General features: G+C 43.9%; 1 protein-coding gene and 1 long non-coding RNA gene across 3 annotated transcripts in view; one reads left to right on the forward strand and one right to left on the reverse strand.

Annotated features, from left to right (window-relative positions):
- Positions 1–271: 271 nt before the first annotated feature.
- INO80 (INO80 complex ATPase subunit) overlaps positions 272–27,718 on the reverse strand; it is a 140,899-nt gene continuing 113,452 nt past the window's right edge. Inside the window, exons 29-36 of one of the 2 annotated variants that reach the window (XM_028850755.2) lie at positions 19,001–19,073; positions 9,245–9,403; positions 8,503–8,605; positions 6,760–6,848; positions 5,581–5,733; positions 5,146–5,305; positions 4,262–4,477; positions 272–1,851 (exon numbers count right to left, since the gene is read on the reverse strand). In XM_028850755.2, the coding sequence (XP_028706588.1) occupies positions 1,634–1,851; positions 4,262–4,477; positions 5,146–5,305; positions 5,581–5,733; positions 6,760–6,848; positions 8,503–8,605; positions 9,245–9,403; positions 19,001–19,073 (1,171 nt within the window). In that variant the 3' untranslated portion in view covers positions 272–1,633. Of the gene's footprint in view, positions 1,852–4,261; positions 4,478–5,145; positions 5,306–5,580; positions 5,737–6,759; positions 6,849–8,502; positions 8,606–9,244; positions 9,404–19,000; positions 19,074–27,718 lie in introns of both variants that reach the window. The other variant, XM_015141961.3, reaches the window with a different exon arrangement.
- On the forward strand, positions 5,675–27,489 carry LOC114679381 (uncharacterized). Its single transcript, XR_003731207.2, has 4 exons — positions 5,675–5,811; positions 6,358–6,459; positions 21,094–21,262; positions 26,969–27,489. It is a non-coding gene; the product is annotated as an uncharacterized LOC114679381 (long non-coding RNA).

Raw genomic sequence — 27,718 nt, forward strand, 5'->3', positions numbered from 1 at the left:
GAGTCATAAAGAGCCCACCATGGAGACAAGGGTCCTGACCACTGCATGTCAGACACTTGGTCAAGCCTCCTTTCTGATGGCCAGAGGCAAATTCAGAAGCCTCATCAATTCTGCTCCTGAGGAAACACCCACGGTCCACTCCTTGTCCCAGCAACCCCCGTCCTTTCTGATCACAGGCGAGGGCTCTGCCTTCCCTGTATCCTGCCACATCCACCAAGGGCTCTAGTTTGCTTCTGAGGAGAGGCAGCTGCAAAGACCACAGACACCAACATTTACATAAAATTATCTCACTCCATTTTATTTAAGATTTTTTTATCCAGTTAGTAAAAGGAAGATGTGTCTCTCTTTATACATATGTACAAGTTCAGTTATAAAAATAGACAGCACATTCAAAGAGAAAAAAGGCTTGGCATTTTTCTGATTCCCTCTAAATAGCATCTGTACACAGGAGTCTGGGTTTGAGCAGGGGAATCTTAATGATTTAAATTAAATGATTCCCCTATGCCCCCTACTCCAAAAAAAAGTTTTAAAAATCAATCTATCTAAACTCAATTCCGCGATTTTCAGGTGTGCAAATTAGAGGCTTGCCCGCCCGGAGGCACCTGCTCCACCAGGGACATCAGGCAGGGCAGGCAGAAACACCTCCCATGCAAACGCTGCCTCTGTCTCTGCCGAGGGCAGCAAGCTCAGGCTGGCCGGGCTGGGGCTGCGAGGGCCGGTGCCGAGCCTGCCCCCTCCCTCCGCCCTCCCCACCTCATTCCTGCTGTCCCTTCCTCTCTCAGTGCAATATAGACAGTGCATACAGCCAAGCAGGGGGCTGAAGGGGATGAGCAGGGAGACTGTGCATTCAGGACAGGCAAAGGGGAGTCTGCGAGAGGGGCAGTGAGGCTGTCCTGCTGATTGAGGTGGCTCCTGGTCTCTTTACTGGCTTCTGTGAGTCCCCTGGGTGGAAGGTGCTACTGTTGCTGGTGGGATCTGAAGGTTCTCTTGGTGTGAACCATGCAGGACAGGGGAGGAACTGCTGGGAACACAACTGCCTGTGGATACTTTCTCTAGCCTCTGTCATGCTTAGCAGCCTCCACCATCTCTTGCAGTCACTGCTCTCTTTAATGATGACACTCTGGCAAATGGGGTTCAGAGACCTGGGGAGCTGCCTGAAGACTGTGGACAACAGGTACACAATCTCCTCCCTTACTAGCCCTACGAGAAATCACAATTGTAAGAGAAATCTCCACCATGGAAGGCTCTTCACAGCACCTGCGGAGACTTTGCAAGGGACGTGTCAGAGCCGAAGAGTGGAATGGGGATGGAAACAGTGTGCCTGAGCATCTACAGGGGGTCTATGTCAGGCTTGCCCCGTGAGAGGTTTAAGACTTGGCTATGCAGTTCACTTGAGATGCAGTGGAGCTGATCCCTGCCCTGTGCCTTCCTTCTATAGGCACCCCAGATGCTCCTGATGAGACACAGATGATAAAAGTGCTCACACCATCCACCTGCCTGTTCTTCCCTTGCTGGACACTTCCGCTTCTGACTCAGGATGGAAGATGCTGCATGGGGCAAGCCATCCAAAGACCACTGGCAGGTCAGGACTCTAGCCCTGGTTTGGTTGAAGGAAGCTGGAGGGCCCAGATGGTTACCGTCCTCCAGAGGGGTTGGTGCCTTTGCCCTGTTTCCGGACCAGAGAGTCTGGGGCTAGGCTGCTGGTCATGTGGAAGTTCTTGGGAGTCCCAGGAACATTATTTCCCTTGCTCAAAGGGGAACTCAAAGGAGAGGAGGCGCTTGAAGGTCCAAAGTCAGCAAGGCCAGCAGGTCGAACAAGGGATGTCTGCAGAGGACTGCTGGCGGAGATTCCTGTGCGGGGGGAGAGAGAGACAAGAACGTAAGCACCAGTCCCATGTGAGCTTCCTTGGAGCCTGTGGCCTTGGTTACGAGTCTGAGCTGGAGAAGTGGTGGCAATTCCTCCCTGCAACTCCTTGCTAACTGCTTCTTGCATGTTTGCTTGCTCTTCCTGCCAACTGTCTTTTCGGTAAGAGGGATAGATTTTTAAGAGAAAATGACACTACTCAACCCTCTCCATACTACTTCATCCACAGATGGTAAAATGTTCATCATGACACTCTAGATAGAGCACACATTTTACAGTCTGAAACACCAAGGTTACAGGATGAGAGCTGTAATGGCACAAACAGGTTTTTCTTTTCTTCTTTCTTGGGACACCACGTGTGATAAGATGTTTCCTTCTCAATTTCATGCTCCTCTTACTCTCTAGTAAGTTGGGCCAGAGGGTACAAGGCTGCCCACTCTCTATCCTGTGTCTATACTCATACAGTTCTCCTTGCGCTGGCAATGGCCACCCCTGCTCTCCAAGGCCTGTGTCACTTCAAGGGCACAGCTCAAATCCCCCATCTCCAGTGATGACTCCCTGGGTAACAGTGAACTTCCCTTTTTCCTATATGAGCCAAATCCACTTATATGTGATAACACACTGTCTAATATGATTCTTCAATTGTTTCATATGTACTGGTTTTACTTTCCAAAAAAGAATTCTAAGTGCTTCATGGGCAGACATATCTCTCTCCTCATCCACAGTGGAACTGCAGGCACTGTCTGAACCACTCCTTTCCCTTGATTTCCATTTCCAGTTGCCAAGCACTGTTGGTTTTTCTTGTGCTGCTCTACCCCCTCTGTCTCCCTTACCCTTCCTGCCCTCTGCTCTGTGCAGGTTCTGAGGAGAAACCCTATGAACATATGCAATGCCCCAGCCATGGGTGAGACCCTGCCACGGGAGCCTTGACTACTGGCATGATTGTTGTTTTCCAAGGACGTGATACGTTGGCAAGGGTTAAGAAACACTGGGCGAGGCTATTATACTTCATATTTCCTCTATCATACTTCATATTTCCTGGAAGAACCAATAAATGAAAGCTGAGATTCCTGCAGTAGGAGAAAAGGCAAGTAAACTAACAATTACTGAGCAATTACTACACTCCAAGCGCTTTCTATACAAGTATGCCTTTACTTGCCACAACAATCCTATGAGCTAATACTAAGCCCGTGTATTGAATGGGAAGAAAGGTCTGTAAGTGGCTCTCTCTTTCTCACCACACTCAAATGTCCTGTACTTTATAGCTACAATCATCCTTCACATAACACGGTCACAACAGCCACTTGTTTTCTCAAACTGTCTGCAGCCCCTTGTCACACATCTGCTAAGCTCCTGCCCAGCAGGCCTCACCATGTGTTTCCAAACTTGACTCCCACTGCTCCTCTTCAGTGGAACCTAACCTGCTCAGTGACCCCCAATATGCCTTGGCCACTGCCAGCTCTCGGTCACCAGTCCAAATCCTTCATTCTTCTCCTCCCTTTTGAATACAGACAGGCAACTTATCAGCAGGTCCACGGTTCCCTCTCCTGACCTATAACCACCATGGCTGCTTTCCTCTTTTCATTCACCTGTATTTGGCTGTGGATTGCTATTAAGCATATTGCGTGTATGGCTTCCCCTTCTCATTGCCATTATACACTCAGAAGCAAGGTCCATGTGGAACACTCCTTTTTACATTTTTTTTTTTTGAGAGTCTTGCTCTATCACCCAGGTTGGAGTGCAGTGACGTGATCTTGGCTCACTGCAACCTCCGCCTCCAGGGTTCAGTCAATTCTCGTGCCTCAGCCTCCCAAGTAGCTGGGACTACAGGCCACCACACTCAGCTAATTTTTTGTGTTTTTTTGGTAGAGACAGGGTTTCATCATGTTGGCCAGGTTGGTCTCGAACTTCTGGCCTCAAGTGATCTGCCTGTCTCAGTCTCCCAAAGTGCTGGGATTACAGGCGTGAGCCACTGTGCACGGCCCATGTGGTATACGCCTATGCACACAGCAGGTGCCTCATATCTAGGTGATAAATCACATAGCTGAATGAATGTTAACTATGCTAATTTGGATCACTAAAGTGTGGATCTCAGAAATAAAAGCCTAGGAAGAAAACAAATCAGTTCCCCAAATCAAGAAAAATTCAGAATGTTTATAGTAGTACAGTCCACAATTCAGTTCTCTCTTTCTACAGCTACTTCCAATCCAAAGGCAGCCCTGTACCATCAGGAGGGCAAGGGGTGAGTCAACAGTGCTTATTACAAAGAAGCAGAACCCCACTTGGGGCTCTAGGAAGAAGGCTCCCGGCCTGGGGGTTTCCTACATGTTCTACCTGACAGAATGTCTAGACTGTCTCTGAACAGAACAAATCTGCAGCCACCCTGGGCTTCTGTACCTTTAGACACATTGTACCCGTATGCAGCATAGGCAGCCGCAGAGGCCGCTGCAGCCCCGGCTTTGGCTCCTGCCATTGCAGCAGCGCTGCCTGCTGTGGACTTTCGGCTCCGGCCCTTCCCTGCTCCTTTGGCTGTGCTTCCTGAACCTTTGGGGCGGCCTCGGCTTCGGGCTGAGTGACCACGTCCTGCAGCTGGCATTTCCTGAATGGAAATTCCTGTGGGAACAAATGGGCCAAAAGGGAAAAAAAAAAAAAAAGTGAATCTCTCCAAGATGTTAACATAATCTTCTCCTGACAGGGAAAGCGGGCTCTTGGGGTGTTTGTTTTAGGACCCATGAGGAGGTCTATATCTCCAATTAATAATGGCTAGATCAGAGTCACACAGAATACTAAGAATTCTAAACAATGAAAACATCCTAACTCCTCAAGCTGCTTTTCATGCTGAAGAGCAGTTACATTATTTGTGAGTTTCCTCTTTAAATTTGTCCATTACAAAGGGAAGCGACTTGCTACCTGGGACTCATCTGCCTTGGAGAGTCAAATTTTACCCTCGAGTTTTGAACCCAGAGCTCCCCAAGAAATGGCAGCAACACTGGGCCCCACACAATAAAGTGAGGAAAGGCCCAGAAAAGCTAACATTAATTAAAAACTAGCAAAAATAATGGTGAATCTGAAAGACAGGGATGACTAAAAAAAACCAAGTTTTAAATCTTTATAAAGTTCTTATTTTGCTTTCCCTAAACCTTTTGTTTCTTCGTTTTACTTGACAAAGCAATTGAAAGAATAAAAATACCATTATCTTAGAAGGAATCAGGACCTTACCCACAACCAAACCAGTGCTGGGCAATGGACCAGACCCAAGCTGTACAAGACAGCAGCATTACCATTCACGGTGTCTGAGACGGAGCCTGTTATGGATGCGGGAGAGTTGGTAGCTCGAGACTGAGGGGCTGAGGAGGCTGGGTCATCCACAATGACCAGCATGTCACTGCTGCTCTCGTCCAAAGGAATGGAGCCAGTGTGCAGCTCACTGCTGATGGAGATCTAGAAAAGGAAGGGTTAAGATCATTACTACTCCCTGTGCTCACTGCCCAGGGCCTTGCACCCAGCTAGGAACATGCTTCACAGCTGAGGCTGCTTTGGCTTCTGAGAAACCAACCTGTCCTCATTTGTTTTTCTCCTTACAGAACTCATGTGCAACCTACTTCAACAAGGCTGGAGAACTCCAGGAGAAGCAAAGACTGCCCAGCAGTGTGTCCCTGCTACACGGTCAGGACACTCCTTACTGCTGTGATGCAGGCATCTAAAAGGAGCCTCACCTCACTGAAAGGGCTTGGCATGGCTGAGTCCACGCTAATGAAGGAGTCATCTCCGTCAGCAGAGAGGTTGGAGTTATCAGCCGAGGGAACAAATGGGATCACCAGGTTCACACCCTCTTTTCTCCTTTTCCCATCCAATTCATCTTCCTTTTTCTTCTGGGAACCACAGATAAATATGGAAAACGTGTGAGGATGCACCCCAAAAGAAAAGCAGGATTTGGGATGAAAAGGGTAATAGAGCTTTTCTTCTTTAGTTTATAACTTCTCAATCAGCATACTTTTAAGGAAGAAAAACTGCATAAGGAAGAAGGGATGGTTTAATAGGAGTCTATGTGTATTTCAGGCGAGTACTGTGGCACATGCCTATTAATTCCAGCTACTTAGGAGGCTGAGGTGGGAGGATTGCTTGAGCCCAGAAACTGGACCCCGGCTCAAAAGAAAAAAAAAAAAAAAGCTTATGAATATCTGCCATAATAATAGAGTTTAAAGTTGGGGCAGTCACACTGAACCAGAGCCACACCAACTCTGATCCTCATGGCACGAAGAGCCTCACCAGCCGCTGGCACATCCAGCACTTATTGGGGCTGACTGAATGCAGTCTCACAAAAGAGAGGACCAATGTTTTCAATGTAGTTTCTACATATCTGTTTTTCTTTTTAAGAACAATTTTTAAGACAGTTCAAATCCTTGGTGTGAACTGGAGAAAAAGAGATGAATGGACATTTCTTATTCTTGTTTCTTATTTCTTATTTCTAAGCCGGGTGTTTATTTTTCTAGTGACAGATGACACTGAGTGGTACACAAGCAGAATTCTGGTACGTTATGGATCTCATGACCTCTTAGGCCCTTTCTAAGATTCTACGGAGCCTAATAATATAAGTAAGTAATGCTGATCTTAGTCACCTTTTAGCCTTACACGCTTTCTAATAGCCCTGACAAATGGTTTCCATAATTAAACTGTGACCACTGTAAGTGTGAGTTTGTGTGGGGACTACAGATCTACCAAGGCCACATTTCTCCTGAGTAAAACATGAGTCAGCCCAGAAATGTGGCTGATCATACACAGCTGAAGCTGGATACCAACCAGTAACCAAGATGAGAAGCTATGTACCCCAAAGCCTTTTTGGTAAGCACCCTAGGCCCCATTAGCCCCTATCCACCATTCCAGGCTGGAGATACCTTCTCTGCATACTTTTCCCGCTTCCGCTTGCGCTCTTTCACTCGGTTGGTTTCCTCCTGTTGCCGTTTCTCTTCCTGCCGCAGCCTCACTATCAAGAAGATAAATGAAGACCTGATGAAGTACCTGTAGTAATCATAATCCTCACTTTCTTAAAATTAAGGTGGCCATATCCCCTGATGTTTATTTTCCAAGGTATCACTTCTATCTGTTTAAGGCAGATAACCAGTGGTTTTCTAACTTGGATTCTCAGCTTTGGGTTTAAATCACACTGTATTTAAGTATTATGGGCTGGCTCAGTGTGGTGACTCATGTCTGTAATCCTAGCTACCACTTTGGGAGGCTGGGGCGGGGTGACTGCTCAAGCCCAGGAGTTTGAGACCAGCCTGGCCAACATGGTAAAATCCCATCTCTATAAAAATACAAAAATTAGCCAGGCACAGTGGTATGTGTGTGGGTCTCAGCTACCCCAGAGGCTGAGTTGGGAGGATTGCCTGAGCCCAGGAAGTGGAGGTTGTGGTGAGCCAAGATTGCGCCACTGCACTCCAGCCTGGGCAACACACAAAACTCTGTCTTGAAAAAAAAAATTATTATAGGCCTTTCCTCACATTATTCTTTTTCCCTTTTTCATTTCAGCCTTTTAATATCTCTGCTTTGCACAGATTGAGCATGGCTGTAGAGTTCTGAAAGGTTTTAGAAGGTGCTGGCAAATGTGAACTTATTTTCTGCTGTAATGCTGTGGAAGGCTTCAAATTCTCACAGGATTAATCTGAAACCCAATGCTCTCAAAAGCCAGAAAACACATGGGAGGAGGGTTTGTATGGTTAGAGCTGCGTGCTTCTCCAACTTTTCCATAAAAACATTTTTCTGGGCAGAAGAGCAAATTCATTACTGCTAATAAGTCAGGTGCCTTCCTTGTGCAAGCTACATTATTTGAAGCCACATTTACATTTAAAATACACACAAATTTTGCCCTCTACTCCACAACGCATTCTTTTTTCTTCGAGATGGAATCTTGCTCTTGTTGCCCAGGCTGGAGTGCAATGGCACGATCTTGGCTCACTGCAACCTCCGCCTCCAAGCTTCAAGAGATTCTCCTGCCTCAGCTTCCCGAGTAGCTGGGATTACAGGTGCCCACCACCACGACTGCCTAATGTTTGTATTTTTAGTAGAGACGGGGTTTCGCCAGGTTGGCCAGGCTAGTCTTGGAACTCCTGACCTCGTGATCCACCCGCCTCGGCCTCCCAAAGTGCTGGGATTACAGGTGTGAGCCACCTTGCCTTTTTTTTTTTTTTTTTTTTTTTAAGGCGGAGTTTCGCTCTTGTTGCCCAGGCTGGAGTGCAATGGCACGATCTTGGCTCACTGCAACCTCCGCCTCCTGGGTTCAAGTAATTCTCCTGCCTTGGCCTCCCAAAGTGCTGGGATTATAGGCGCCCACCACCATGCCCAACTAATTTTTTGTATTTTTAGTGGAGGCAGGATTTCACAATGTTGGCCAGGCTGGTCTCAAACTCCTGACCTCAGGTGATCTGCCCACCTTGGCCTCCCAAAGTGCTGGGATTATAGGCATGAGCCACCATGCCCGGCCCAGAACACAATCTTGTTTGGGTTTTTATATAAAATAGGAGCACAAAAATATTTTCTCTAAATATAGCCTTTGGCTTTGCCTACCCTTGGCACACAGCCAAGTACCTCTTCCATTCTCAGATACGTGAGGGGAGTGTCTAGAGGTTTAGAGTACATACGTTTCTTCTCCAACTCTTCGTCGTCTAGAAGAAGACTAACCACCTCTTTGGGTTTCAAGGTATCTGGTTTGAAGTTCCCACCTGAAATCACCATCCGCTGAATCTACACCAAAGCAGATCAAAATGTCACCTCCAGGCATCCATTCCCTTATGGCAAATATCCAGAAAAAGACACACATCGTTCTCAACCCACTCCTCAAGTGAGGCCTCTGGTTTCCTATTTCTTCTTTCCCCTTTTCATTTCAGTTCATTTGATTGGCTCATCCAGATTATTTGTCTGACAGAAGGAAAATGATAACTTCTTTGCTTGTAACTGCTAACTAGAAAATCTAATAGTACTGAATCAGGATGGAAAAAACCAAAAAATAATAATTTCTTTGGAAACTAACAAATTTGGCATACAATTCAGAGGCAGATAAGCTGAGAGTATTAGGATAAGAGCTCAAAAATGTCAATCCTTCTTCCTCTGAATGCGAGAGGCCATTACTGGTGTCAGTCTCCACATGAACAACAGCTGGATCCAGGCTATGGAAACCATTCTGGGGGAAAGGGAATGAGGCATGGCCAGGGAAGTCAAGATTGCTATTGCATGGGACCTGATTTTATTTTCTATTCAGAAGAAATTGTAGTTTCATCAGGACCAATGAAAGGCAATAGAGTTTTAAATAGTCTCAATCCAGTCGATGTGGTCAGACTTTCTGTTTGCTCCATCAGGGCAGGAATTTCTTTCCCTTGTGCTTACCTCACTCTTCTCCTTGGCTCTTTGCAGAATGCGTTCTTCAATGGTGCCTTTACAGATGAGCCGGTACACAGTAACCTGCTTTGTCTGCCCCAAGCGGTGGGCCCTGTCCATGGCCTGCTGGTCCACAGTGGGGTTCCAGTCGCTATCATAGAAAATCACCTGCATAGAATATAGCAAAAACTGAAGCACTCTTGGGGAAGGACCAGAAATTCTGAGAGCAACCCAGCCAATCGTCTGTTTGCAATAGTTTGGTGTCAGTAGGGTCTGATTCCTTTCTATGATACTGAGCTAAGATACATCTTCTCAGAAGATACAAAGCCATTCCTTCACATGCCCTGAGCAAAAGATACATGCTCCTGTTTTATTTTTTTCAGTTTTCACTTAAAAAGAGTAGCAATAATATTAATAGTTAAAATGTAGTGCTTAGTACATTAATAACATTAACGGTTAACACTTATAGTGCATTGTTCTAAGTGCATTAACTCATTGAAATCCCAGAATTATCACTGTTATTTGTGCTGAGAAAAAAAAAATCCGATAATGATCATGATTTAAATACTGTTAAGACTCACATATTTTGTAGTTTAGGAGAATGAGGCACAAATGAGCTAGACCATTTATCCAAAATCACATTGCCTAAGTAAGCACCACTGCTCCCAACTATTCACAAGACTGAGGTGGGAGGACTGCTTGAGCCTGGGAGGCAGAGGTTGAGGTGAGCCGAGATTGCACCACTGCACTCCAGCCTGGGTGACAGAGCGATACCCCGTCTCAAAAACAAAACAAAACAGGTCAGGTGTGGTGACTCACACCTGTAATCCCAGCACTTTGAGAAGCCAAGGTAGGTGGATCACCTGAGGTCAGGAGTTAGAGACCAGCCTGGCCAACATGGTGAAACCCCGTCTCTACTAAAAATACAAAAACTAACCAGGCACGATGGCTCACGCCTGTAATCCCATCACTTTGGGAGGCCAAGGCAGGTAGATTACTTGAGGCCAGGAGTTTGAGACTAGCCCGGCTAACATGGTGAAACCCCGTCTCTATTAAAAATACAAAAATTAGCTGGGCGTGGTGGTGCGCACCTGCAATTCCAGCTACCTGAGAGGCTAAGGCAGGGGAACTGCTTGAACCTGGGAGGCGGAGGTTGCAGTGAGCCGACAATGCACCACTGCACTCGAGCCTGGGTGACAGAGTGAGCCTCCATCTCAAAAAAAAAAAAAAAAAAAAAAAAAAATTAGCCAGGTGTGGCGGCAGGCACCTGTGAATCCACCTACTCGGGAGGCTAAGGCAGGAGAATCGCTTGAACCCAGGAGGCGGAGGTTGCAGTGAGCTGAGATCATGCCATTGCACTCCAGCCTGGGCGACAAGAGAGCAACTCTGTCTCAAAACAAAACAAAACAAAATAAAACAAAACACTGGGGCCATCTTGGAAACAGGCATGGCTTTCCCTAGAATTCTCAGGCTCTCATCAACAGTCATTTACTAGCCCATGAATTCCTAGGATGGAATGTTTAAAGAGGTCTCTGGAAGTGACTTCTAGTTTGTTGAGCAACAAACAAATTAACAACAAAATGTATCACCACTAAGTGATCCTAAAACAAACTCCTCGGTCCTCAACTCTTGAGGCTACCATCCAACATGGTGGACCAGTTCAAAATGGTCCTCATATCTCATGTGTCGTCCTTTATATCCAATCAAAAGTCACCAAATCCAGCCACTGTTTCAAAAATGAACCTGTCCTTTCTACAGTCCCACTGTTACCATTCTGGACCAGGCCCTCAAAACCTACATCTGGATTAGCGCTCTGTTACATCAGCAGGACTCTTCGATCTCAGTCTCTTTCCTCTTCAGTCTACCTTGGCTACCACTGTGGGCCATTCCAGCTATCTGCCAGTTACACACCATGTCCAAACTCTCCTAAATAATCAGGCCCTGCTATAGAGAGCCAACTTTATTTCCTATTCTTTCCTAACACAAATATGTCCCTTCCCTTTAGACAGATGGGTCTCTTCAGTGGTCCTGGCTTATAATACATTTGTGTACACCTCTTTTTGTTCAAGCTGTTTCTCTGAACTAGAATCCCAAAACTCTTCTAGAGACTGGTCTGAGATCACAGCAAGGGGCTGGGGTGGGGAGTGACCTAACAGTCTCCCTCTGCAACCTATAGTAGTAACAATACTTGGCATTGCTTACCTACCTTGGGCCAAGTCCCCACTTAATCACTAACTTCTATGGTGTCCAATTATTTCATGTGTACTATTTGAAAGAGTGAGTCATCTTTCTTGAAACTGTTTCTCTCTGCCTCTCTCTCTTTTTCTTTTCTGAGACAGGGTCTTGCTCTATCACCCAGGCTGAAGTACAGTGGCATATTGGCTCACTGCAGCCCCAAACTCCTAGGCTCAAGCAATCCTCCCATCTCAGCTTCCCAAAGTGTTGGAATTACAGGTATGAGCCATTACGCCCGGCCAAAATGGTTTCCCTCCATTGTTAGCACAGGTTAGAATCCTTGGGAAGAACACTGCAAACTGCTGGCCAAAGAAAGTCACTGTGAAAGCTTATTGTCAATCTAGTGTCCTGCAAACCTAAGATTTAGGAGTGCACAATGCTTGTCGCCTCTAGAGGAACTTAACAAACCTGACCACAGGACATTTTGGAGTTTCAAAGAGGACATACAAACTTCCAGAAGACCTAGTTTGAACTTTCAGGGAAAACACAGCTAACAAAAATGAAGACCTTCAGTTGGACTAGAGGATAACATTACTTGCCCAGTGTACTTTTTTTTTCATCTTTTTTCTGGTTCATGTTGTCCCATGATGCCCAATGTATTTAAAATGACTACACATGTGGAATTTGAGGGCTGATGTCACACCCAAAAGATAGTATCTTGAGCTGTCTAAGCTTGAGGCTATGGTTCAGCATGAATTCATAATGTGGGGATGTGCGTGGTAGAGGTGGGTGGAGGGAGAGCCATATTATGAATTGCTTCATAGGTACTGTCTTAATATTCACATTTTTTCCTAGAAGACCCAGTGGCAACCAAACCTGATTCAACTTGTGTTCTTTTGAGTTCATAAACAGTAAGATTAAAGCCTAAGGAGATGGGTTTACAACATTAACTTCAAAAATCTCCAAATATAGAAGATATTTATTCTTTAAATGGATTCCAAGAGGTGGGGAATTTGGGAGGAAAAGAGAATAAAATAGAATTGTTGAGAAAAATACTTATGCAGGGGAAAATATGAAATACGTACAAACTAAGAACAAGAGTGAGAGAACTAAAAACCAAGACAGATGTGTGGTTATCATCTAATCTAACACTGAATTAACCATGATGTGAACTGGAGGGAGTAGTGAGGGAGACAATGCACCGCAGTGGGACAGGGATGACGCCTATACTTGGCAGTAGGGTTTATGGAGCTCAGTGAGACATTCTAGAGAAAAACAAGTAACAATGAAAGGACTAGAACAACTGACTTAACTAGGAAAGATTAAGGCAAGTCAATCCACAAAGCGTGGCCCAGCAATGACTAAGGGGAAACAATAGTCAGTGCCTTCATGACATTGTAAACACCAAGCAGGGCAGGCATAGGGGAAGAGAGGTGACAGTTACCATCCGGTAGAGGGGCCTGGCTGCATAGGTCAATGAGAAGGAGTTTCAGGGGATGAGAGAGAGAGATTTAAAACAGGAAAATTTCTAGAGGAACAACTGGGAAAAGTTGGACCAACACTTGGAGGGTGGAGCTTTTTCTCCCAAGAGAATGAGTGGAGGTTTGGCCCCTGCAGAGGGCTAAAAGCTCTCCTGTGAGACAGGACTTCTTCAATCTCTGCAAAGGGAGAAAAGCTCTTCATTCTCCTTACATATAAGCATTTAAAATAGGTCTGACACAGAAACACACACAGTGCAGTTTATAACAACCCCTTACTAAACAGAGTCAAATGCAAAGATAACCTTACTTCAGGAAGAATATACAAACAATGACACAGTAAGAGGCAGCTGCCATACATCATTTGCTAAAACGATGTTTTTACTAACAGAGAAGGCCAGATAGAGTCCCACATTTTTACATATGCATTCTCAATCATAAGACATTAGGTTTTTCCTGACATTTTTAGGTTGATTAATCTCTTCCTTGTCCATAAATGGTTCTGGGGAAATCCCAAAGCTAAATAAATCTCAGGGCAAAGGAAAAATGCCAGAAAGCGGCTAACCGTACAGTTTATCCTCGGAATTAATAGTATTATTTCCTCGGAATTAATTTCAATCTTGATGTCTCATTTTTCTAAGAACTATTCCAGCAGTTTCTAATTTACAAGTGAATCCCCAAGCCCTTCCCCCAAAATTAAAATGTAAATTATTTCAGAATTCAGAAATCAGAGTATTCAGAGCCTCTTTTTTTTTTCTTTTTTGAGACAGGGGCTCAGTGTTGTCCATGTTGGAGTGCAGTGGCACAATCACAGCTCACTGCAGTCTTGACTGCAGTCTGGGCCCAAGCAAACCTCCCACCTCAGCCTCCCGAGGAGCTCAGACCACAGGCATGTGCCGCCATGCCTGGCTAATTTTAAAAACTTTTTGTACAGATGGTGTCTCGCTATGTTGCCCAGGCTGGTTTCAAACATCTGCCCTCAAGCAATCCGCCCACCTCTGGCCTCCCAAACTGCAGGGATTACAGGCATGAGCCACCATGCCCAGCCTAGAGCCCCTCTCTGGCCTTCAAGATGAAAAAAGAATTCCTACTCTTATTCCTCTACTTTTGGATCAGGGGCCTAGTCTACTTTGCTTCTTTGTGGCTGGCAGGATGCTCTTTACTCCTACAGGGCAAACTATGTGAACCTTGGAAGCAAGATGTAGATCTCTCCTTTTAAACCTGCCTTTTTTTTTTTTTTTTTTTTTTTTTTTTTTTTTTTTTTTTTTTTGACGCGGAGTCTTGCTCTGTGCCCCAGGCTGGAGTGCAGTGGCGCGATCTCAGCTCACTGCAAGCTCCGCTCCCCCGGGTTCACGCCATTCTCCTGCCTCAGCCTCCCGAGTAGCTGGGACTACAGGCGCCCGCCACCTCGCCCGGCTAATTTTCTTGTATTTTTAGTAGAGACGGGGTTTCACCGTGTTAGCCAGGATGGTCTCGATCTCCTGACCTCATGATCCGCCCGTCTCGGCCTCCCAAAGTGCTGGGATTACAGGCTTGAGCCACCGCGCCCGGCCTTTTTTTTTTTTTTTTTAACCATTTAAATGAACAACCAGAGAAACTATTCCTTAAGAAACCACAGACTAAACCTGAGACAGGCAAGCTGAGAAGAACAGAAACATATTTTAATAAAATGAACTTATGCTAGACCTTCCCAGGTGACCTCATACAGCCTCATGGTCTTAAATATCATCTACAGCCTCATGATTTGAAAATACAGCTTTAAAGCCAGGTGGCTCATGCCTGTAATCCCAGCACTTTGGGAGGCCGAGGCAGGCAGATCACCTGAGGTCAGGAGTTCGAGACCAGCATGGCCAATATGGTGAAACCCCGTCTCTACTAAAAACATAAAAATTAGCTGGTAATGGTGGTGTGCGCCTGTAGTGCCAGCTACTTGGGAGGCTGAGGTGGGAGAATCACTTGAACCTGAGAGGTGGAGGTTCAAGTGAGCTGAGATCAAGCCACTGCACTCTAGCCTGAATGACAGAGCAAGACTCTGTCTCCAAAAAAACAAAAACAAAAACAAAAAACGGAAAGAAAAGAAAATACAGCTTTAACCCTAATCTTTCTTCTGAACTTCAGACTCTGCTGCCTGGGTGACACTGCCACTTAATGTCTGATACTCCTCCTGCTTATGTCTCCTTGTAGTGTTTCATTTTTTTCTCCCACTCTAAACAGAAGCCAGAAGGACGCATTTAAAATGCAAACCAGATCATGTGACTCCTCTGTTCAAACTCTTGCAATTGCTCTCCATCTCAAAGTTCTTACCATGGCTACTAAACCCTGTATGATCTGCTTCTGCAATAGCCATCTCATACTACTCTCCCCATAGTTGATTCTGTTCTACCTGCTCTGGGCTCCTTCCTTTTGCTTGATTATGCCAAGCATGTTCTCACCTTAGGGCTTTTCACTTATCTCCTCTGCCTGGAATGCTCTTCCTTCTGCCAGGTATATGCTTAGGTTACCTCCTTACTTTCTTCAGATCTTGGCTCAAATGTCACCTTATCAGAGATGCCTTACCAATCCATATAAAACAGCAACCCCTGATCATTCTCATGCTATCACTCCTTACCTGATGAATTTTTCTTCATAGCATTCATATTATCAGTTTTTTGTTTGTTTTTGAGATGGAGTCTTGCTCTGTCACCCAGGCTGGAGTACAGTGGCGTGATCTTGGCTCACTGCAACCTCTGCCTCCTGGGTTCAAGCAATTCTCCTGCCTGAGCCTCCCGAGTAGCTGGGACTGCAGGCGCCCACCACCATGCCAAGCTAATTTTTTTGTATTTTTATTAGAGAGAGGGTTTCACCATATTGGCCAGGCTGGTGTTGAACTCCTGACCCTGTGATCCGCCTGCTTCCGCCTCCCAAAGCGCTGGGATTACAGGTGTGAGCCACTGCACCTGGCCCCATATTATTAGTTTTTTTTTCCATTTCTTTATGCTTTGTCTCCTCTCCTGCCACTAGAAATGTAATTTACAGTAACTAAGAAGATAGAAATGGAAGTTTGTTTTGTTGCATGCTGAATTCCTAGTGCCTAAAACAATGCTGGGCCCTTGGTGGATGCTCATTAAACATTAGTCTAATGAATGAATGAATGAATGAATGAATGAACAAATGAAACTGTTCCAGGTACTAGAAATACAGACTTTTTTTTTTTTTTTTTTTTTTGAGATGGAGTCTCACTCTATTGCCCAGGATGGAGTGCAGTGGTGCGATCTTGGCTCACTGCAACCTCTGCCTCCTGGGTTCAAGTGATTCTCCTGCCTCAGCCTCCCGAGTAGCTGGGACCACAACCATGCGCCAGCACATCAGCTAATTTTTGTATATTTAGTAGAGATGGGGTTTCACCATGTAGGCCAGGCTAGTCTTACAAGCCATTTGCCCACCTTGGCCTCCCAAAGTGCTGGGATTACGAGTGTGAGCCACCGTGCTCAGCCTAGAAATGCAGACTTTTGACTTCCTTCCATTGTTGAGGCCAAAGTCTAGTATGTAAAATAATTACTTACAATGCATTTTGATTAACTTGAATAAAGGGAGGGGCTGGGGAAGGAATATTGACACCTGAATGGGGTTTTAAAGAACAAACAGAAGTTCACCAGGTGGAAGAGGAGACTCATGGGAGGATGACTTAGGCTGAGGGAACACTTTATCCAACAGTGTGATATGGCATGGTGTGTTCAGGAAACTACAAGCCAATCATTATTTCTGGAATATAAAATTTGGAAGGGAAAGTGGTCTGATAATTAGGCTGTAAAGGTAGATAAAGGACACAAATGAAGAGCCTTATACTTTATTTTATAATTGATGGAGAATTCCTGAAGAGTTTTAATCAAAGGAGTGGCATGATTAATAAAGGATATAGAGAAATTAACAGAGTACCAGCATAGCAAAGAATGGATTTGGATCACCAGGTATGAAGCTGGGAACTGACAGTGGAGTCCAAAAGACCAGCTTGGACAAAGTGATGAATCTTGTACTCACATTGAGAGTATGACTATGTTGAAATTCTTTTTTTTTTTTTTGGTATTTTTTTTAGTAGAGACGATGTTTCACCATGTTAGCCAGGATAGTCTCGATCTCCTGACCTCGTGATCCGCCCATCTCGGCCTCCCAAAGTGCTGGGATTACAGGCTTGAGCCACCGCGCCCAGCCAATTTTTTGTATTTTTAGTAGAGACGGGGTTTCACTGTGGTCTCAATCTCCTGACCTCGTGATCCACCCACCTCCGCCTGCCAAAGTGCTAGGATTACAGGCGTGAGCCACCGTGCCCGGCCTGAAATTCTTAAAAGATACAGAGGGCAGAGAACCAAGAGATAACAAGGAGAAAGGCAAGTTTCTACTATCTGATACGGTAGAAACTATGTGATATGGCTCAAGTGAGCCACCACATCAGAGAACCCACAGAACACCACACACTACACTGACAGCCCTCTCATAGGATGACAGATGCTGAGATGATTTCTACCCAGCAATGCCTCCAGTGGCCCTCGGGCGCTGATGTCTTGCCGTACCTGGTTAACTGACTGAAAGTTTAGATGGAGAGAGAGAGAGAGAGAGAGAGAGAGAGAGAGAGAGAGAGAGATTCCCCCTGCTACTATGAATCTATTCAAGCCTCTACACTCCTGTACCTCATTTCTCCATTACCCTCATGAGTTTGCTTTCTCCTCATAGTTGTGGGGATTCTGACGTTCTGTATTTCAGAGAGGCACCATGATAGTTATATTATGTGCCATTTTTAGAGTCATGCCTTTTATAAAACAATTTCCTATTTATGTATTTTAAAATCTCAAAGTTACTAAAATTTTTATTAAATATATTTGAATCTTAGGAATAATTTTGAGATTCAAAAAGAATCCTCTTTTCTGTTTTCTTTTTTTGAGACAGAGTCTCGCTCTGTCACCCAGGCTGGAGTGTTGTGGTGTGATCTTGGCTCACTGCAGCCTCTGCCTCCCGGGTTCAAGGGACTCCCCAGCCTCACCTCCTGAGTAGCTGGGACTACAGGCACGTGTCACCACGCCAGCTTATTTATTTATTTATTTGTATTTTTAGTAGTGACACAGTTTCATCATGTTGGCCCAGGATGGTCTTGATCTTCTGACCTCGTGATTCACCCTCCTTGGCCTCCCAAAGTGCTGGGATTACAGGCGTGAGCCACCAAACCCAGCCAGGAATCCTCTTTTCTTCCCCCTTTTAAACACTGAAGCATTCCTGCAAGGAGACTGGGTAGGAAAGAGTGGATACTTTGTTGGAATGTCTTTTCAATCTTATTTTTGAAATTACCCTTTTCATTGCTCTCCAACCACCTTTTAAAGTTCAGGATACAAAAAATGGGTTTTTCCATTAATGGAATAATGCATAAGAGTAACAAAACAATCCTTTCTGATGTGTTCAATTACAGCTCCTAAAACAAATCTGGATGGACTGATTTTCTTCCAGTCTGTTTTCTCTGATGTACCCTAAGTGTCTCGAACAGTATCAGACACATAGTAGGCATTCGTGAAATAGCTGTCGAATGAATGTGTAAGAAACTTATTCAGGTGAGGCACAGTGGCTCACGCCTGTAATCCCAGCACTTCGGGAGGTGGAGGCAGGTGGATCGCTTGAGCTTCGGAGTTCAAGACCAGCCTGGGCAACATGGTGAAACCCCATCTCTACAAAAAATACAAAAATTAGCTGGGCGTGGTGGCGCATGCCTGTAGTCCCAGCTACTTGGGAGGGTGAGGTGGGTGGATCACCTGAGACTGGGGAGGTTGAAGAAGCTACAGTGACCCATGATCATGCCACTGCATGCCAGCCTGGGTGACAGAGTGAGGCCCTGTCTCAAAAACAAAAACAAAAACAAACTTATTCAAAGAAAATGAATAGTAAAGTCCGTAAGGAAAGCTAAAATACTCTAGTTCCAGTCAAAGAGCAACTAGAGTCTTTTAATACAAGAGGCAAAGAAATACAAAGTTTGCAAGTTTGTGATACAAAAGCAAAGGGTAACACAAACTGAATGCCATAGTAGAAAAACCTGCACAGTAGGTTTCATAGTAGAAAACCTGCATATCTAGTTGATTGTACTCTCATTACTTACTGTGTCTGCAGCAGTGAGATTGATACCTAGTCCTCCAGCTCGTGTGCTTAACAGGAACACAAAGATGTCATTCCTGCACAAAAGGAAGAGATATGTTAAAGGAAAAACTGAAAAGAAAAAATGGCATGTATCAAAAGAGAGAGATCTCTGAATATAGAACATAGAGTCTAGGACTAAAAAGAGTTTTGGTGGTTACCTAGGCCTGATTGATATTTCTGTAAAGCATTATACAATGTTGCTCTGTTCTTACAATCAAACATGGAGGTCATCTTCCAATCTGAAGATAAACTTTTGCTGCCCACTAATAAATGATTGATAGGCAACACAAGTATAAACATGTAGCAAATATAACAGAAAAATATGTTACCACAGATGTACAGACCTCTCTGTCACATTTTTAAATCAAACCATTCCTAGTTCATATAGAGGGGTCAAGTAAATTAGTACTTCCTGGTTTTCTCTAAGAATCATGACTTGTAATAGTTTGGGGACTAATGCTATTATTCCAAAGCACCCATTTTTTTTTTTTTTTCTGGATGGAGTCTCACTCTGTCACCCAGGCTGGGGTGCAGTGGTGTGATCTCAGCTCACTGCAACCTCTGTCTCCTGGGTACAAGCTCCTGCCTCAGCCTCCCGAGTAGCTGGGACTACAGGCGCTCGCCACCACACCCGCCTAATTTTTTATATTTTTAGTAGAGATGGGGTTTCACCATATTGGCCAGGCTGGTCTTGAACTCTTGACCTTGTGATTCGCCCATCTCGGCCTCCCAAATTGCTGGAATTACAGACGCGAGCCACCACGTCCAGCGTCAAAACACTCATTTTTAAGATGAAGAAAGATGAGTCCCTGAAAAATGACTCAAAGAACTAAGACCCAGGCCATGACTTTTATGTGCTAACTTGAATTTAGGATCAGTCCATGAAGACAGGCTGGAACTAAGCACTTTTAGATGAATGCCAACACACCCCTTACATAGAAATGATTAAATATGGTTTTCTCAGTTTCCTTCTACTTCCTATGTTCTTTCAAAGAAACACTGAATTACAAACAAACCAGTAGGTACCACTGTCACTCACTTGAGCAGCAAATATTTACTGAATGTCTTCTGGGAACAAGCCCATACCAGATCACAAAAAACAGGCTCTTTTTCTTTTTTTTTTTTTTTGGAGATGGAGTCTAGCTCTGACACCCAGGCTGGAGTGTAGGGGCGTGATCTCGGCTCACTGCAACCTCTACCTCCTTGGTTAAAGCAATTCTCCTGCCTCAGCCTCCCGAGTAGCTGGGATTACGGGATTACAGGCGCCCGCCACCATGCCTGGCTAATTTTTGTATTTTTAGTAGAGACGGGACTTCACTATGTTGACCAGGTTGGTCTCCTACCTCAGGTGATCCACGTGCCTCAGCCTCCCAAAGTGCTGGGATTACAGGCATGAGCTACTGTGCCCAGAACAGGCTTTTGACTCTAAGATTTATCTACACACACACACACACACACACACACACACACACACACACACACACAAATAAGGGCTCGGTTTTAGCCCAGTTCATATAGATTGCATAAATATATCTTAAGATTATCTTGCATCTTCATATTCCTGACACCTCAGGCTATTTTCTAGAATATCTCTAAGGAAAATAGATTGCATTACACTGGTGAGCAAACAAGACGGTCCTTTTAAGTCAAGCTGTTAATCCCCCCCTTTTTTTTTCATGTTTGTAGTGGAGAATCCAACTGGAAATTCATTTAGATTAGTGTTATTCAAAGTGCAGGTCACACCTGTCATTGGTCATGACATCAGTTTGGTGCTTTAGACAGCATTAAAGAAAGAAAAAAGAGATTAGAAAATATTCTAATGCATTACAAGTCATAAGGGTAAGTAATGTTTTGTGAAGTTTCAAATGCAGAATAAAGGTACTAAAATCACAGTGTAAAATGAATTTTTTATGTTGTGGATTCCAGTAAGGAAAAAAAAAAACAAAAAACAAACCCCACAAAACCAAAACCAAAAACAAAAAACAACAAAACAACAACAACAACAAAAACATCAGAAACAAATATACTGACATCAGGATGCTCTCATCCCTTCAGGCTATTCTTCCTTGGTAAAGTCACTTGACTGCTGACAGTCTGTTTCCTGGACTATAAAATGAAGATGCTATAAATACTGCTGAAGTGACTAACTGATGACATATCAATGTTAAACATAAGTATCAGTGAAAGAACTATTTTGAAATAAACATCCTGGTTAATCACTAAGGTAGGTATGTCCTGTAGAAATCTGCCCATTATTTGCATTGAATTAAACACAACTTTCCTAGAGAGGCATGGATAACAGACCACGGGTGGCGGTCTCTCAGTTAGTGATTCCAAATGCTTCGTGCTCCGATGAAAGTTCTACTAGTTTATCCTTGAATTTTATCACAAAAGTTAATATTTCATAATTTTATTTGATTCATAAAATGCCATCTTTATGATTAAATCATGTAGTGTAAACCAAAAGGCTGAAGGGCATCTGCCAGTTTATAAGCACATTTTCCCACAGATATGGGATGATGTAAATGGAAGGAGGCATGGTACCTCACAGGCCCAAAGAAGAATATTTAACCACAATAAGGCTTCAAATAAAAACTGATTGAGCTTTTTAGGGTCGTACTAATCTCTGGAAGGCTGAGGTGCGAGGATAACTTGAGGCTAGGAGTTCGAGATCAGCTTGGGCAACACAGCAAGACCCTGCATCTACACAAAAATCTTAAAAAAAAAAAATTAGCCAGGCATGGTGGCACATACCTGTAAACCCAGCTATCTGGGACACTGAAGCAAGAGGATCATTTAAGCCCAGGAGTTCAAGGATGCAGTGAGCTACACATCACACCAGTGCACTCCAGCCTAAGCAACAGAGTGAGATTCTATCTCTTAGAAAGGATAAGCAATCCTTCCCACTTCGGCACTGAGAAGACTGCTCTTGCTCCATTCCTCTCCTGCTTTGGTGGGTACAGAGGCAAGGAATCAAAGGCTCCTCTGATACCTGTGTGAGAGTTGATGGAGTCATTCAATGCCTAGGACTTTTCTTTGATAATTCTTGAAAAGACCCAAAATAAGAGCATGGGGTGTCAGGGAATGGGTACAGGGTGGCGGTATGGGGGACTGGTGGGAAAAGACAAGGCATTTGAGCAGCACAACAAAAGGAAGTATTAGAAGCAAAAAGATAAGTAATTTCTGGCCAGGTGCGGTGGCTCACGCCTGTAATCCCAACACTTTGAGAGGCTGAAGTGAGTGGATCACTTGAGGTCAGGAGTTCAAGACCAGCCTTGGCAACAGGGCAAAACCCTGTCTCTACAAAATACAAAATTAGCTGGGTGTGGTGGTACAAGCCTGTAGTCTCAGCTACTTGGGAGGCTGAGGTAGGAGAGTCAGTAGAGCCTGGGAAGTCAAGGATGCAGTGAGCTGTAATCGCTCTACCGTGTTCTACTGCACTCTAGAGCCTGGGTGACAGAGTGACACCCTGTCTCAAAAAAAAAAAAAAAAAGAAAGAAAAGAAAAGAAAAAGATGGGTAATTTCCATAGTCTGTACAGTCAGAGTTTAGTTCAGATGTAATCACTTACAAATAGGGGCTATATACAGAAGAACACTAGTGAAAGAAATGTAGGTAAAAATAAATTAGTAGAAAAACTTAGAAATACAATGGTTTCTTTTGGATATCAATTATGTACTGAAAAGATGCCTTGTGATGATGAGGTAGATGATGAATTCAACGTAATTTTATCATATTGTAATGAAAAAATAAGAACTGCAGAAACCTTGGGTTCTTATAATCAAATAAATTAGTTCTTTTTTTTTTTTTTTTTTTGAGACGGAGTCTTGCTCTGTAGCCCGGGCTGGAGTGCAGTGGCCGGATCTCAGCTCACTGCAAGCTCCGCCTCCCGGGTTTACGCCATTCTCCTGCCTCAGCCTCCGGAGTAGCTGGGACTACAGGCGCCGGCCACCTCGCCCGGCTAGTTTTTTGTGTTTTTAGTAGAGACGGGGTTTCACGGTGTTAGCCAGGATGGTCTCGATCTCCTGACCTCGTGATCCGCCCGTCTCGGCCTCCCAAAGTGCTGGGATTACAGGCTTGAGCCACCGCGCCCGGCCTTATAATCAAATAAATTAGTTCTAATCATGGACTATACTGCTGTAAAAACCAAAAATATCTAAATCAAACTACTAAGAAGTTCCTTTCTAACGAATAACGCTATAACAGTATTGATAATGTGAATTAATGTTTTAGGGGCTCTGACTAAACAGGAGAAAACAAAATCCCAGAAGGCAACATGGTGGTCTGGGTGCCCTCTCTAGGAAGCTGAAAAGGCATCTCAACTCAGGGTCACTTGGAACAGACCTTAAAGACCAGCCATCTCTGGTCTGTTAAGGGGCCTATAAAACCACACAGCAAAGACATGTGTAGGTCTCGCTCTCACTCTTCTTTAATAACCCACTGAGGTGACTTTGCACCAACATACCCAAATAGTGCTAGGCACATAGCTGACTGCAGTAAAGGCTTGCTGAATGACTGAAAAGGAACCATAATGAAAGACAACTGTGAATCTCTACGACACTCACAAAGAAAAAAATCCATGCTACAGTCACTTTTCCCTCATGTTTTCCAAAGAGTCACACTGAGTGGTCAGATAATGGGGCGAGGATCCATTTGGTAAAGGTCATGGGTTAGGAGGAAGGGAAGCAAAGGCCAAGGCGCCACAGAGCAAAGACCTTGTGAATGGCTTCTAGGATCACGCACTGGTCACATGCTCTGAATGTTGCCCAGTCAGGACATCCTGGCCAAACAGTCTTTAGTCTCAGTCAGACTTTTTCCTGGAAGGATCCCTCATAAATAAATCTTGTATGAAGGGAATGTAAATGGCTTTTTATAGGCGTTGTTGTTTACTCTGGCTGACCTTTGAGCCACAAGGCTTTCCAGTTGAAACTACAATTTTTTCTTTGGATATCTTTCATTAATACTAATTAAATTATTTGGCAAGGAGTGCTTGTGTCCAAACACACCTGTCTTTTTCTCTGTATCAGGCGATTGCAGTCACTCAAATTTGTAAGTTGAGCATTTTCCCCCCTTTAGAGGGGTCAGTATATGCACAGTCCAGATTCTACACATGAGAAATAGATTACTTCTTTGCCATAATCCCAACTCCAAGCATCCAGTTTGTAATGTATGCAAGGATCAGAAGGAGACTTCAGTCTCTTTTTCCATTTTGCCTAATATTAGATAGAGGGTGTTAAAACGATGGTTACCCAAATGTTGACTCTAAATAACATTCACTGTTACCTAAGTAATTCTCAGCTGTAGAGTCTGAAGGCTCAAGCAAGATTTCCTAATAAAAGCTGTGAAAAATTACATTTTTTACTAAGTAGATCCAAGTAAAATTTAATGGTGAAAATGCCATTATTTTAGAGCTAAACTTTTCAAAATTATTGTGCACTACTACTGGGATTGCCCAAGTAATTCTGCTTCCCAAGTAAAGTAAGAGATTTCAGAGATAATAAATTATATACCTCCTGATTTTTTTCCACTACGAAGGTACTGCAAAATATACTGAGCCCTGGGTCTCACAGCCCCGTTTTCTAATAATTGGGTAAGCCAAGAAAACGACTGCGGCTCTACTACTCAGAAGCCCAAATCACTAGAAGTCAACATACTACAGCTCTGGTTGGGGTCTGTATCAGTAGAATTTTCTACAAAGAAATATACATAGTCTTAAATGTTCTTATCCTTTCACTCAGTAATTTCTCATGTTTGAATCTATGCTAAGACAGTAATCTAAAATAGTGACAAAGCTTTATACACAAAAATATTCACTCAACATTTCTAGTAGATATTTCTATTCAACAATAGAAAAGTGGTATATATACCCAGTGTAACAGAACAGTGATCATTAAAAATGTTGTTGGCAAGGCTGGACACAGTGGCTCATGCCTGTAATCCCAGCATTTTAGGAGGCCGAGGCGGGCGGATCACGAAATCAGGAGATTGAGACCATCCTGGCTAACATGGTGAAACCCCATCTCTACTAAAAATACAAAAACTTAGGCAGGCGTGGTGGCAGGTGCCTGTAGTCCCAGCTACTCGGGAGGCTGAGGCAGGAGAATCGCGTGAACCTGGGAGGCGGAGGTTGCAGTGAGCTGAGATCGCGTCACCACACTCCAGCCTGGGTGACAGAGTGAGAATCTGTCTCAAAAAAAATAAATAGGCCGGGCGCGGTGGCTCAAGCCTGTAATCCCAGCACTTTGGGAGGCCGAGATGGGCGGATCACGAGGTCAGGAGATCGAGACCATCCTGGCTATCACGGTGAAATCCCGTCTCTACTAAAAAAAAAATACAAAAAAACTAGCCGGGCGAGGTGGCGGGCGCCTGTAGTCCCAGCTACTCGGGAGGCTGAGGCAGGAGAATGGTGTGAACCCGGGAGGCGGAGCTTGCACTGAGCTGAGATCCGGCCACTGCACTCCAGCCTGGGTGACAGAGCCAGACTCCGTCTCAAAAAAATAAATAAATAAATAAATAAATACATAAATAAAATAAAGGTTGTCGGCAAAGACTTTTTAATGATACATGAAAATGGTTATAATAGAACATTAAGTAGAAGAAATCAGGATACAAAATCCCACCTATAATATGGTAACAGTATAAATACAACCCTATACATACGTTAAAGTCTAGAGGATATACCAAAATGTTAACAGTAGTGGGATTGTGGGTGATTTTTCTTTTCTTTTTTTCTTTTTTTTTTTGAGATGGAGTCTCACTCTGTCACCCAGGCTGGAGTGCAGTGGCAGATCTCTGCTCACTCCAACCTCCAACTCCCGAATTCAAGTGATTCTCCTGCCTCAGCCTTACACCCCTGAGTAGCTGGGATTACAGGCACCCACCACCACGCCCAGCTAATTTTTGTATTTTTAGTAGAGATGGGGTTTCACCATGGTGGCTGAGCTGGTCTTGAACTCCTGACCTCAGATGATAAGCCCACCTTGGCCTCCCAAAGTGCTGGGATTACAGGCGTGAGCCACCACACCCGGCCTTTATTTTCATCTTGAAATATTTTTCAAATTTTTCTCAATAGGCATTTCATTATAATATATAAAGGCCCCAACTGTTACTGAAGAAAAACAAAACATTATTGTTAAAAAGATCCTTAAATGTACAATATTAAATATACTAGTGGAAAATAAACACAAACAGTATCAGGTGAAATACCTATTACTTAATGGCTTTTCTCATTACAAAGCATGCCACCCCATACCAGTGTACCCACATCACAGATACACTGGCATGACTGGAGAAAATACAGGCACTCTGAGGAAACATACAGTCTATAGATCTTGCACATAAGATTCTTGTCAAGTTGCAGCTCTGAGGCTGGAGTAGGTAAGGACATGACATGATAAGATATGTATCACTGATTTTAGAATTAAGAAAAGATGAAGATTGCCCAGTAATTTTTTTTTTCCTCTTTTTGCCAAAACAATGTGGTGGGCTAAGGAGCCACAATGCTTACTCATGTTTCAAATAATTGGTTTTAGAATCTACTGGTAGCTTCTGCTAGGTGAGAAGTTAGGTCAGGCTATCCACACAGCAGTGCCAGGGTAACAAATGGAAATAGGTTTGAAGCAGATCTTCTCCTTATTGTTGGTCAAACGGGCACCTGGAATTCTGGTGTGTAGTTTTAACTTAGGAAAAACCCTTAAACAGAGGACATTCTATGTTGAATTGTAGATGTGTTTTATGCCAAATTATTTTATGTCTGAATTAAACCATGCTTTAGAATTGAATGAAATTAAAAATTATAATCTAAATAAAATGGCTATGTGCTTAATTTTCTTCACAAGAATTCAAAAGTGAAATATTAAGAGGCCATGCAATTAAAAGCCAAAGTCAAAGCGTTCTGATTTACTGATATTAAGATCTGCTTTATTCCTCAGCTCTCCAGGTCTAAGGAGGAAAACTGAAGATGAAGTTCAGCAGACCGTCACTAGTGAGGCCTGGCTTTCTCCTTGGATAGAGCAGTAAACCAGACTCTACCTATTACAATGAGAAACTGCACTCAGGATAATTATGGCTCTGTAAACCATCAGCATTCAGCAGGCGGTAACTGAAATTTCATAGGCTCATTAGTAGGTGGGAGAGGTACTGTGGATGAGAGCTGCCAGCTGAATAGATTGTACAGTATTGCAATTTGTCATACTGCACTGTGCTGCTACTATGTTGAAAGGAAAGCAGGAAAATAAAAGGTACTTTTTCTTATACAAAATGAAACACAGAAACACACTAATAACTTTAAGTCAACACTCAGAAATTGCTACTGTTAGCAGCCGGGAACATTGGTTCATGCCTATAATCCTAGCACTTTGGGAGGGGGAGGTGGGTGGATCACTTGAGGCCAGGATTTCGAGACCAGTCTGGCCAACATAGTGAAATCCCGTCCCTACTAAAAATACAAAAATTAGTTGTGTGTGGTGGCGCATGTCTGTAATCCCAGCTACTTGGGAGGCTGAGGCACAAGAATTGTTTGAAACAGGGAGGCGGAAGCTGCAGTGAGCCGAGATCGTGCCACTGCACTCCAGACTGGGTGACAGGGAAAGACTGTCTCACAAAAAAAAAAAAAAAAAAAAAGAAACGGCTACTGTAAGCAATGAGGAATATACGCTGGTGGATTTTTTTCTACATACCTA

The sequence above is a fragment of the Macaca mulatta genome, chromosome 7, assembly GCF_049350105.2.
Source record: "Macaca mulatta isolate MMU2019108-1 chromosome 7, T2T-MMU8v2.0, whole genome shotgun sequence".
Classification (NCBI taxonomy): Eukaryota; Metazoa; Chordata; class Mammalia; order Primates; family Cercopithecidae; genus Macaca; species Macaca mulatta.